This window comes from Taurulus bubalis (assembly GCF_910589615.1).
Source record: "Taurulus bubalis genome assembly, chromosome: 19".
Lineage (NCBI taxonomy): Eukaryota > Metazoa > Chordata > Actinopteri > Perciformes > Cottidae > Taurulus > Taurulus bubalis.
The window spans coordinates 9075948-9089285 of NC_136607.1; the positions used below are offsets into that span (position 1 = coordinate 9075948).

Below are 13338 nucleotides of genomic sequence, written 5' to 3' on the forward strand. Positions count from 1 at the left end.
GGTGCAAAAGAAAATGTAGAGTACTTCTCCCCATCATTACCACCCTGCCCCCGCTTCTTCTTTCCTTGTAGCCTCCTCTCTGCCATCTAAACCCCCCCTGCCCCTTCTATCTTCCTTCATAACTTTGCCTCCCCCCCGGCGAGGCCCAGGATCCCGTGGTCTCCCAGCCGCTTCTATCTGCCATGTTATTCTTTCAACTGGGGAGAGTGGTGAGAGTGAGGCCACATTCAGACCGACGATGTGCCTTCTCGTGGTGTGAGCATGTTGATGCAGTTAGCATGTGATAAGATGAAATACAAGCCGGGAAATCCAGTTTGAAAGCCCAATCAGAGATAGGAAGACACTGTCATTTTAAATTAGCCATAAATATGTTATATTCGAAAAGGCTTGAGGCTTAAAAAAGACACTTAGTCCATGTTCAGACTAAGAGTAACACTTTGGTGATGATGGTCCTGACACAACTGTACCCGGCAACCCACTGCTTTGACCCCGATGAGGATAAATGAAGAGAGAAGTTTGATTTGGGTAAAACCGGAGTAAACGTTTCTTGAGTAAAGCATATAACAAATGTCTTGAGTAAAGCATATAAAACTTTTTTTAAGATGAGTCTTTTGTTAAATGCTCATTAAGTTGTTCAATTACTGTTCTGTGATGTGTTGACATACTTGACAACTTAGATAATTCCAATAAAATACATGCATACTTGTAATGCATTTCCTTTTTTTACTTGAATTATATATATATATATATATATATATATATATATATATATATATATATATATTTTCCCATCATGAATCTTGAATACAATTATTCAAATCAACTACAAAAAATCCTCCTTTACAAATAGTCCTGGTTATCTGGAAAGAATTGCGATACATCCATATGTGAAGCCAACGGGTGATTCTCAGAATCTGATAACATTTTTTGGCCTGGGACTGAATTATTAAAACTGCCCTTTGTGTTTCATAATGAATTATGTCACAAGGACCTGTGACAATATGCGCCCTGCATTCATTGAATGCGGTGCTGTTTCTGTCTCATTACTGCTAATGTGTTGTGGGCTGCAAAACGAACGACTCGGATTAAAATTCTGTGGTATCCGTTGGATTTCATTAAAATAAATGGGTACCGTAGAAGCTACAAGGTCTCCTACATGCTGAGGCATTTGCATCTTTACCCTGCTGTGGTCACGTAAATAATTATCAGAAGCGGAGGCAGCTCCTCTCGAGGAGGGCGCCTCATTGATTGTGTATCCTGTCGCCTTGCAACAGTCAGCATGAGTTCATTAAACCTGCAAACACGACCTCTCTCCGTAAACTTAACCAAGTAGTAGTTGCCAAACGTTGACTACCGAGGTCACAAAGCAGAAAATGCTCATATCATAATAAAAAGTTTCTGTAACCATCATGTCCAGGACGCCAGTTTGGAAGGCTGGATAAATAAAATAAAAATTCGATGAGGTATGAAGAGTTTTTGCAGCACCCACGCTGCATCGACACAGTAAAGGTCTCCCTTGAAATCAACGGGAGAGTTACTTTTTCCGTACAACGTGCTCTTGTGCGGAGGAAGACGGCGAGCCAGCATGTCCTGGTACACGGTGAAATCCAAGTCGTCACACCCCGTGAGAGCCTGGGAACGAGAGAATGCCACCGAACTGAACGTTTTCTTTGAATCACGAAAGGAGCCGAGGAAGAGAGGAGGGAGTGCAAATGAAGAGAGATTTCAGCTTATGCTAATTATCATAATGTTGCCAGCCGCTGCAGAGCTTTTGACTCGAGCAAAATATCCTCCCATCAGTGTCGTCTTTAGCGGCTAAATCACATGGTGGATGTTACAGATATGCAACTCCTGAACGTTGGAGGCCAGATTATGGTGGAATACGCAGCCAGAAGTTCACGCAGAGAAAGAGAATGATCATTTTCCTTCTATATTATTCTCTCATTTGCTGGGTTTTCCTTCATATTTCCTTCCTGTCCTGCATCCGCTGACTCATTCCTGCTTTCATGATAATCAGTGTTCAAGGTGAAAACTGGATATTATTTTTAGAGCGCTATTGATTTTGACATTTGCGCACGATAAATGATCTGAGTTGCCTCTGTCCGTAAACAGAACATGCCATATCGTTCATCTCTCTCAATCGCAGTACATGTTCACCTTTATTTTTCACCCTCAGATCCTATTTTAGATATTATTGCCATGTTATCACCTGCCGGCAGCAACTAGATCAGATCTGACTTGTTAAGGTACAGTGTGTAGAATCTAGGGTACAGAAAGTATGTAAGTATGTTTCCTTTACTGTATAATCACCTGAAAATAAGAATCGTTGTGTTTTTGTTACCTGAGAATGAGCTTTAATATCAGAATAGGGAGCGGATCCTCTTTACAGAGTCTGTGTTGCACCGCCATGTTTCTACTGGAGCCCAAAGCGGACAAACCAAACACGGGCTCTGGACAGGGCCATTGGCGTTTCTCCTACAGGCTTGGCACACTGGGGAAGTTTCAGTTGGTTTCAATCTGCCACCTATCCTCAAGATGACACCAAATCCTTGACACTGTCCTTTTAATTCTACCATCATTCTCACAATGGAGTGCATTTGTGTCCTGCTTTGGTCAAGGACCAGGAAATATTTGGTTTTTGATCTAGAGGTCGAGTGGGCCTTGTCGGATGAATGTAAACAAATGACACATGCTGTTGTTTTACTTGTGAGGACTCATAAAAGTGTGAGGAGAAAAGCTAATTTATTCTGGGATTATGCCTCATTCATTCCAATGAAAAGGTTCACACTTAAACCCATCCAACACATGAGCACATGAGCCTGCCGGGTGGCTGCATGCAAGAATGGCAACACACTATTCTTTAATACAATATTAAATGAAATACTTACTGTACCTAAGTGTCATTCTTTAATTTATGTGACGTACTTTTCTTTTGTGATAGTTGTGTATGGGCAGTGTTGGGGTAGTTACTCAGAAAAAGTAACTAGTTACAAGTTACTAGTTACTTCTGAAAATTGTAACTAGATTACTTTACTAGTTACTGCATTTGAAAAGTAACTTCACTACTAGTTACTTTACTTTCCTTTTTTTTTAAGCAAATGTCCAAAGTAACCGCAAAGATACCTGGACAAACATCATGGCCCTTTAATCACTTTATTTTCAATAAAGGGCATCTCTTAGCCTTTCCACAGAGTGTATTGTAAACATGTAAAACAAAATGGCATATACAACTCAGCCATTAACTTGAACGAACATTAACCCTGTTCACACTGTCTGACCAAAGAAATATGCCTCACTTTAAAATCCACAAACAACAGGATACAAGAGGCTGTGTATGGTGGGGACATTCAGGTCAAACAGCATAACACATTAAAAACAGGCTTTTGGAAACATGAGACCCCACTAAACCAAATGGGGGCCGACTCCTAAGAACAAAACCAGCTTGTTATAGGAATCATTGTAGTGGTTTAAGAAAAATAGAAAAATTAATGGCACTTTTTCCCATAAAATAGAAACAGAAATGCACTTAACCCAAAAAATAGAAACATAAAATGCAATTAAATAAACAGAAAATCCACTTCATCTTTGCCTAAATAAATAGAAAGTGCACTAAATCCTATGAAGTTTATAATTTTTCTCTATTCTTCAAAATAGCGATTGTATCGCATGAGTAAAAGTCTCTGGAATCTTTTATCCGACAGCCTGTTCCTCCTTGGGGTCAGAACAATACTGCCCAGGCTGAAAGCCTTTTGACAGTGTTGTAACTTATTACATGATTTACTCCTATTGTGAAGAGCATGTAAACAGGAAGTGCTTTTACTTTGAAGGCATAAAGTACAATGATACGTGCTTGTTGACGCTAACTAATGTTGATGTTACGTGTGGAAAATATATACATGTCGGGTGCAAGAGCGCGTTCTCAATGCTTTAACAGTTGTAATACTGCAGTTCACCAGTAAAGTGATTCCGTTCATACCAGACGTGTCTTGTCCTCATTAGAAGCTCCACTTCATTACAGACAGGTGCACTTGATGGTATTGGAGTGTTGTATTGCTTTGCAATATCCTTAATCCTAGGGAACCTGGAGAGAACCTCCCAGTTGGATCCGGGCACTCCGTCTCCGTCTCCTCCATTCCCCGATTCCCTCCTCCTACGCACCAGCAGCTACGTCACTCAAATCACTCAGATCGAGTTCTGTGATAGGTTGTTCATGCAGGAAGTGTCGTGTGACTCGCGCGCCGCTAAAAGAGAACTTTTCGGACTGGTAAAGATGTCTTGAGTAACGTAGGAACGCGCGTTACTGAGGTCTAGTAAAGTAGTGTAGTTACCAATATTTTGAGTGTAATGCGTTACTTTACTTCGTTACCTATAAAAGTAATTGCGTTACTGTAATCCGTTACTTTGTAACTCGTTACCTCCAACACTATGGGTATAATTATTTTCACCAGAAATTTTGATTGTGTGAATGTTGCTGCAGGCCAAACTATGTGTATATATATATATATATATATATATATATATATATATATATATATATATATATATATATATATATATATATATATTATATGTATATATTTATCATTCTTTATCTTACTTTAATATTTGAAGTAAACATCTCATAGCAAATTTCAGTTTCATATTCAACAGAATCCAATAAGTTAAAATGTATTGAGTTTTGCCTACTTATGGACAATTTCTCTGAAGAAACTTTGATAAATCTTAAAACACAAGACACAAGTACCATCTTGAAACGATCCCACCAGCCCCATCTGTGTCCACTACACTTTTTTTAAATGCCATGACAGCGATCCACAAAAGACGCCAAAGGCTTGCACTATGAATGCTGCTCTAGTCAGCGGGGAAGTGGCACCGTTGTAGCAGCAGCAGGATGCGTGGGTGGTTTCTCAGCGTTGATAATGTGGCAATCGTTGCTTCATGCCTCGTGATTTTATTACATTTCCTCTGTCTCTCCTGGCAATCCAACGGCTGCCATCAAATTCGACAGGGCCCTAATTACTTCTGCTGTGTCATGTTCAGTCACATCATATTGTGTTTGCTCTCATTTGTTATAATGCAATCTTGTATGCGAGTCCTTAAAAATATTTTCTCCATCAGCTGATTGCTATAATTGATCGGATCAGAGCACATAAAAACAAACAAACTAAAAACACATTAGTTAATATTTATTGTAATCTTACATTGTTTCAGATCTCCATGTCATTTTGTGAAGTTTAATGTGTGTGTGTGTGTGTGTGTGTGTGTGTGTGTGTGTGTGTGTGTGTGTGTGTGTGTGTCATGCGAGGGGTCATAGGCACCTTTTCGTCTCACTTCATTAGAGCCGGTAGAGGCAGGTACACCTTGACCTTGTCAGGGCGACATCTTGTCAAATCCTGGTAAAAATAGAGCAGCAGAGAGGAGACTTTTATGAACTACAGCTCACCCGAGTATCATTTGGAGACATATTTGTGTCCACTTGATACATTTTAGTGCCATTAAGCTCATCTGCGTTTTACAAACTGTTCTCTAACTTTGTCTTTTAGCTGTTTGGTGCTGGGTGCAGATAATGTAAGCAGAAGGCAGGTTACCATTGAGGTAAAGAGGCCCTCAAAATTAACTAGTCTGAATACCAGACTTCGGCCTGCAACACTCAGGCTCATTTAGTACTTTGATTTAAAAAATGAACTTTGTGTGCACGTTAAATAATCTGGAAGCATCAAGCCTGTGGTTTAGACCCCTGTTTAAATTTTTTTTTTTTTTTAATGTTGCAGCCCAAAATCTCTTGCAAACCATATCACAACATCTGAACATCACCTGTGCACATACTGATACTACTAAAGTGAAGCAGAGCAAAGTTGGAGAGGTTTTATTGGAGGCATGCTAAGGTGGAATATTCAACTTTTGTTGAATTTCTGTACATTTTGGGACCCTATGTGTCCTTTGAAATTTCCTCAGGTAACAGTAAAACTCACATCATTCCATTGAGACGTGACTGTAGGTTTAATTATAAAATACATCAGTTTTTTTTTACTTTATTTTGAAGAAGCAATCTAAAAATCAGACCTTCTATACATGTTCCTATTTAAAGAAAACAACCTGTTTGACCAGCTCATGACCAATGCCAATGCCTTTAGAATGAGTGCAGTACCATGATTCATCCACCAGATGGACAGACATAGACCATGTTTTTAAATGGAAAGGCCGAGGATAGGCTGTCCGAATGCTGTCCTCGTAAACAGCCCCACTATACGCTCATTTAGTTGCCTGGTGTTGGAAAGACTCAACGAGAGATGACAGGAGGCCCAGATTCAAATCGAACAGTTTTGATACTCCCTCATCAAGCAGCCTTTTGCAGACCTCTTGCTCTCTGTGCCACCGGAGCTGTTGAGCACAGACACTGCCGCTTGCTGTGAATGTTTCAGGACTGTAAGGAGCTGCAGAATTGATTCAGTGGCTGTCTTTATCTCAGCAGGCTTCCCTTGGCATCAGAGAATGTTTGTGTGTGTGTGTGTGTGTGTGTGTGTGTGTGTGTGTGTGTGTGTGTGTGTGTGTGTGTGTGTGTGTGTGTGTGTGTGTAGCAGCAGCACTGTAAGCTGAGAGAGTGGGAGTACACTGTCACACCACTACTGCATGATGCATGACTCCAAATTATGTGGCAGCGTTTGCTTTTTCCTCGCTGATCATTCAGAGCAGTCAGCCAGCGATGACTCATGGAAATAACAGAGGTGGAATAACGATATCAAGTGAACTCATATGAAAACATCAAGATCAGTGAATATAAGTCACTGAAGTTCGTTTTTAGATATCAACAAAATGTAGGAGGCGTTTTACATCCACCATGGAGGTTCTGTTTTCAGTCCCATATGCTTGTTCTTTTTATACAGAATGGTTGGTATGTGTGTGTTTTTAAGTACCATAATTAGCTTTATTTTTGAGTTATCAATGCTTTTGCAAGATTGCTTTGAACCGTACTATACTCATAGCTCCATTTTACTCTTGTATTGGTTTTCTTCTGTCATTGCATTGCACTTAAACAACATATGGGGTCATTAGAAGCGCTGCTGAAGGCAGCATAGTGCATCAGTAGTTTTATAATGAACTTAATTAGTATAGCCAGTGGCTTTGATTGCCATATGCCCTGTATTTGCTCTCTTTGCTGTGCACGATGTGCGTTTTAATCTCATTGCATGGCTCCATACCCAGAGCTTAAAGGTGGGGTCCAAAGCAGAGCCTTTCACTTGGAACATTTAGAATATGGTGACCTTTATATACAAAGGTCTGTAAGCTATAGTATGAAACACTGTTCTTTTCATCTTCAAATATGTTTTAAAAGTTCTTGATTTTGACCTCAACCACCTCAGGGACAATATATTTTGGTGGAATGTAATGTATAGTAAACACAAATATCAGCTCAGTAAAGGCCAAAAATTATTTAAATTTTTTGGGAAGGGTTGGTTCCACATAGATTATAAAGTAACAGATTGTAAAATTTGTTCAAAATGCATAAAAAACAACCTGCAGACTTGAAGCAAAATCGTGGCCACAAACATCTTAGTATATATGAATAAATGTAGAGGGAACCGCAGATGTGTTTCTCTCACGTTGCCAGAGGCTGTCTGCAATATAGTATACGGGATCACACCCTCCATCCTGAAGTGACATATAATAAATTGAAGTGATGGATGTCCTTCCATGCTGCCCAGGGGCCACGGTACAGCCCTCTCTCCTCCTCTCCTCTCCTCTCCTTTCCTTTCCTCTCTTCTCCTCTCTCCTCCTCTCCTCTCCTCTCCTCTCTTCTCCTCTCCTCTCCTCTCCTCTCCTCTCCTCTCCTCTCTTCTCTTCTCTTCTTTTCTCTTCTCCTCTCCTCAGGAATGCCAACAACTAAAGCAAGAATGTCTGTCTGTCGTGTCAAACTAAATCTGGCATGCTGGTCTTTACATTGCGGTTTCTGCGGATGAAATTCTGAAGTTGTATAAAGCATCCCTTCTTCTGTTGCGTCATTGTGCTTTTCATTTAGTTTGATCCCTGTCTAAACCAAAAGCAACTGGCCATTTATGCTCTCAGTCCAAATTATATTTTTGCTTTGCGCTTTTGAGCAACTGAACAACTACGTGTGTGCATTAAGCATCGTCCTTATTATGAAGAGAACTGTGGATACAATCCCAGAATGGGGAAAAAAAAACATTTGCAGAAGCTCAACTGAACTCAGCTCGCCTGCCTGGATAGTCAGCTGAAGAATTAAGACCCTGTCAACAGGTGAGAAGAGTCCGCCCTCCTCACCAGCTGGGACTGAAAGCTGACACAACCGATTGCATATCCACTTCATTTTGTCCTCCACACCAGACATCCAGAGTTCCCCAGAGAGAGAGAAGATATCTGCTGCTACTGCAAACAGAAAAGAACGCCGTGTGTTTCCTAATTCTGAGCACAGATGGACAGGGGATGCTTTAAACCTTCCAGCATCCTGAAATACCTTTTATTTGTGTTTTGGTCCTTTACTTTGTCCAATATTCACTCTGCTTTGCACTCTGTTTTGGTCTCCACCTACTTATGAGGGTAATGTCTGACAGCTATGTCTGATTGATTGCTGTCTGTTTGCCGAATGGTGTGGGGCTGTTTGTTTTTCGAGAGCGATGGGACTGAGCCAAAAAGTGGAAGTCGCATGCCATAAAGCCAAGCTCACCATGATATCACAACTTCTGGGAGCTATGCACAGCCACTGCACGCAGCTGCTGCTTGCAAAACAAATAGTACCAGCGTGTTACCTGCTATTAAACCTGTTTGTGTACGGGCTGAACAAACAAGATACCACTTGTTAAACAGTGAGCTTAAAAGGTGTTTGTCTGCGTATTTCTGAGCATTGGACAGAGTCACGCTAGCTGTTTCCATCCGCGTATGCTAAGCTAGACTCACAACATTCTGGCTCATCCGTCTGCTTCATTGTACTGAACTGAATTGGAGGAAATTAGAGGATGTATGTATTGTTTGTACCAGGAGAATTCAACTAAATGTGGAGAGCAAGAAGGAGAGACGCAGAGAAAGACGTGACGAGATGCTGGACACGGGGAAAAAGAATTGTTGGCGAGCAACACGGTGAAATGCTGATGGCCATTTATCCTGGTGCGTGGGCTGCTGCTCCACTGACAGAGATGGAAGGTCTGCTACTGTATATGCTCATCTCACACACCCGGGTGCATAATATAGATCTCGGGCCTGCTGATTCAGCCGCCCCGAAACCTCCCATCACAATTGCAGCCAGTGTGTGGCGGCGCTCCGACACTGGCGTCTGCAAAATGTCACTGTGCTTCATACAGCCCATCAGTCCACAGGTCTGTACCCCCCGCTAGCAGGCCGCTGTGTGGGAGCGCTCAGAGACACCGTGCTTTTGTTGGGTAAAATAAAACCGTAAACCAATGACCCGTCCGAAGGTGATGCTAGAGGGTTACCTCGAGCGTTGTAATTTTAAGTTCAGGAGCACTGACCAAGTGTGGTTTTTCACAAGTTGGGAGTGAGAACATGTTGCAAGAATTGCTATAGCAGCAGATTTATACACACATGTACCAGCTCATAGTCAATACATCATGGATGTGCAGGCAAACACACACACAGACCACACACAAGGGAGGAAACAGACCCCATCATTAGACACAGACCATTTCTTGCCAATTAGACCTCATTTCTACCATCTCATCGAATAGGAAATGAGGAAAGCAAACACGAGCCGGGCGTCAGTATGTCACATCCTGTTTGTGAGCAAAGGTCTGTGTGTGTGTGTGTGTGTGTGTGTGTGTGTGTGTGTGTGTGTGTGTGTGTGTGTGTGTGTGTGTGTGTGTGTGTGTGTCATTTAACCAACTCCCAGCCGTGACGGCTCATATTGAAAGACTGAATGGTCACACCTGTGACCAATGTGGTGTGACCATTCAAAGACTGAATGGTCACACCTATTTGCCTGTGAGCTATTCATTTATGCTTCTGAGCTGTAACCTGTGTTGAATTCAACAGTTGTTTCGCCGTGATAGGAGTTGTTGGGTTTGTTTGGCACGGAGCTTACAGAGATGATGGAGAGAATTTTTTAATTGCTTTTTTTTCCTTCTTTTTTTAAATTCTTAATAACTTTCTAATGAGGCTAGTTGGCAAAGATTTTTGTTCAGTCAGCCAAGTTTGTATAAAATGCATTGTTCTTTACAGCTGCAGATGGGAAATGGGAACGAGGGATAAAACATATTCATACACTGTGAGGCCAAGCTGGCTTCTTAGAAATATGACTTTCTCACTCGAATCAAGCATACGGAGTGTACGATATGAAACATGACACGAGTCATTTTTAAAGATAGAAGGAAGCACCTGACATTCATGGAGTTTATTTGGACTGGGACTGGGATTGGGACTGGTGACTCTTTGCATTTTGCTTTTAGGTTTCACACTTCACCTGTTCATGAGGACATTGAGCATTACCTGAGACAATCTGAACTATCGTTACGCTTTGTTGATAATATGCTGAAAAAATAATGCTATATATGTTCATACAGTATGTTATAGGTGTATTGTGACTTGCTTGTTTATACGTGTGTGTGTGTGTGTGTGTGTGCGTTTGTGTGTCCAGACCAATGATGTAGCAGGAAACACCTGGAACTGGCTCTACTTCGTCCCTCTCATCATCATCGGCTCCTTCTTCATGCTCAACCTGGTGCTTGGTGTCCTCTCTGGGTAAGTCATAACATAAATACACATATTCCAGGTATGCTCGTTGCAAAATCACATAACATGCAGTAAAGGCAGATTATTGCAGATTACAATATCAGTTTTGCCAATATGACTGACTTTTGTGGAAAATCTGCACTTTAATTTAATTTGTTAACGATAAAATGCTTGAGTTTGTTTTGTGTTTAGTTTATGTATTAAAAATGAAAAACAAAATTGAATAAAAATTGAATAAAAGAATAAATAGTGCAAAGGTCTGCTGGGTGAATGTCCTGTGTTTGTTTACTACAAGGGTGGAAGTACTAACTTAAGTGCGAATTGAATAAATCACCAAATTTCCCAAACACTTGTCTCTTCCTCCTCCTCCTCCTCCTCCTCCTCATTATGTCTGTCTCTCATCATCTGTCCCTGCTATCCTCTGGTGCCATGAAAAGGCCTCGCTCTGTGGCTTTAATTATCCTGGTCCTGTGCTGCTGGATCTGACATGTGTCCATCTCATTGTGTCTGTGGTCACAAAGAGCCTCCTCTCACCTGCCGTACCTCACACCCCATCGTCTCAACTAAATCTGGATGATGTGCGTTGTCACAAAAAAATACCCAGTGCTAAAGGAACTTCCCTCTCATTCTTATGAAAAACTATATTGAAAAAAAAAAAATCCTAATGTTTTTAACAAATTATTATGTAAATAATTGAATTTCAGTCAACTCTTTCTGTTTCTTCTCCCATCACTGTTGGATAGGTGTAGGTGATATTATGATATTATTATTATTATTATTATTATTATATTATTAGTATGTTACAGCATACAGATACGAGATTGACGTCAGCTCATGCTGTGTGACTGCAGAGGCAGTTTTGGATGCAAAGTGTCCCACAGCTTCTCAGCATTGGATGCTTGATGGGCTGCCACGAACACTTTCACTCCAGAGTTGTTAGACATAGTTTGGAAACTTTTGCTATCTTATATTATGAACGTATAGTTCACAGAATATTTTTTCTAAAAAACATTTGAGGCCGTACATTAGCAATGCAATCTCTGAATCTGACTGAATGCAAATTAGGAACAGCCAACGTGACGATCTGTCACTCGATCCGTCACTGCGCTACCAGAATGCATTGCTGCGCTGCTTGCATAGATAACGAATGGGAAGCGTGCAAATGACGGATCCTGTGAACACGTACCATGACTATCTAAAGACAACAAATACAGTTATAGAACGTCTGAAAGCATTTCTGAAATTTCTCTTGTATCCATTCGTGGGCTCATAGAAATAGTTTGGCCAGAATATATATATATATACATCGCAATCTCAATCTAAAATGTCATACAGCATACTGTCATAAAACCTACATGCGATGCATCATATCCATATGTTTCATAAATATCTGCTAGTTTGCCAGCGGCCTTTCTCCTCTTTCGTGCCCTCAACAGCTGCCATGCTTTCTGAACTCTACAGTAAATAATCCTGCAGATGTACCCTTGAGCCCCCTATTCCCTTCATTCCCATAATGCAGTATCTCACAAATGTGTTGGTTTGGTAATTCACATAATCTGCGGTAATTCACATAGTTTGCTGCTGTGAATGTACATGTGCAGGTTGTCTCCTGGCAGATTTCTGACACGAGAGAAAAAAAGAAAAAAAAAGAATTACCCTTTAAATCCAAAACGTATAATGTGATAAAAACGTTTTTGGTGTGTAGAAAATATCTGTGTATATGTTTCAACAGAGAATTTGCCAAAGAAAGAGAGCGCGTGGAGAAGAGGCAGGAGTTCCTGAAGCTCCGGAGGCAGCAGCAGATCGAGAGAGAGCTCACCGGGTACTTGGAGTGGATCTGCAAAGCAGGTCAGACTCAACTCTGAAACAGTGTGAGAGCTGGCATGCATGTGTTTGTTGTGTTAGAAAAGCATGACAAATTGATAGAAAGTCCCTCTCTCCACTCTCTCTCTCTCTCTCTCCCTCTCTCTCTTTCCCTCTATCTATCGCTGCAGAGGAGGTGTTGCTGGAGGAGGAGGATGAGATTGCAGAGGAGAAGTCCCCGCTGGATGGTGCGTGGTACAAGAGGAAACAAAACCTTCCAGGTAAAAAGAAGGCTGAGTATCTGTGGCCTGCTTAACCATAGTCCATCACCGCAGGAGGTACAGTTACTCATTTCCATTTAATAATAGCTTATTTACAGCATCAACGTGCTGCTCATAAATGATTGACTAAGAATGGGATCTGGTTTTCTTTTACCAGTGGAGAGGAGGTTTATTTGAATCTCAGCTCTACTTTTTTATATTTGTCCAGAAAATGTGGGTGTTCCTCAAAGGTCCAGTAGTTGAACTACAGGTAGAAATGCTGTATTGTTTTGACCATATGTACGGCATTTCATCGAAAATTTAAACCATCATATGTTTCTTGAAACTTGAATACAGAGAGCCGGGAAGGCTTGCATAAGCCTCCCAACATGGAGATTGCTGAGCCGATGGTTAGGGGTTAACAGTGCTAACAACGGCACCAGTGCTGACATGGCTAATATAATATTGTTGCTGGTTGTGTTACTCGTTGCCTGCGCTGGTTGTGTTAGGCATGAGGAGTGAGACGATCGGTTAGGGTTAGGGTAAGGATATCAGGGTCGGCCAATCAGAGGCAGCG

At 41.2% G+C, this 13338-nt stretch overlaps 1 protein-coding gene across 1 annotated transcript in view; it reads left to right on the forward strand.

Moving 5' to 3' along the window:
* The window catches only part of cacna1bb (calcium channel, voltage-dependent, N type, alpha 1B subunit, b), a gene marked incomplete at both ends in the record, with an annotated part of 140576 nt that overhangs the window by 57745 nt on the left and 69493 nt on the right, over positions 1–13338 (forward strand). The window contains 3 exons of the mRNA XM_079235043.1: positions 10604–10707; positions 12431–12546; positions 12693–12782. Of these exons, the coding sequence (XP_079091169.1) occupies positions 10604–10707; positions 12431–12546; positions 12693–12782 (310 nt within the window). The remainder of the gene's footprint in view (positions 1–10603; positions 10708–12430; positions 12547–12692; positions 12783–13338) is intronic.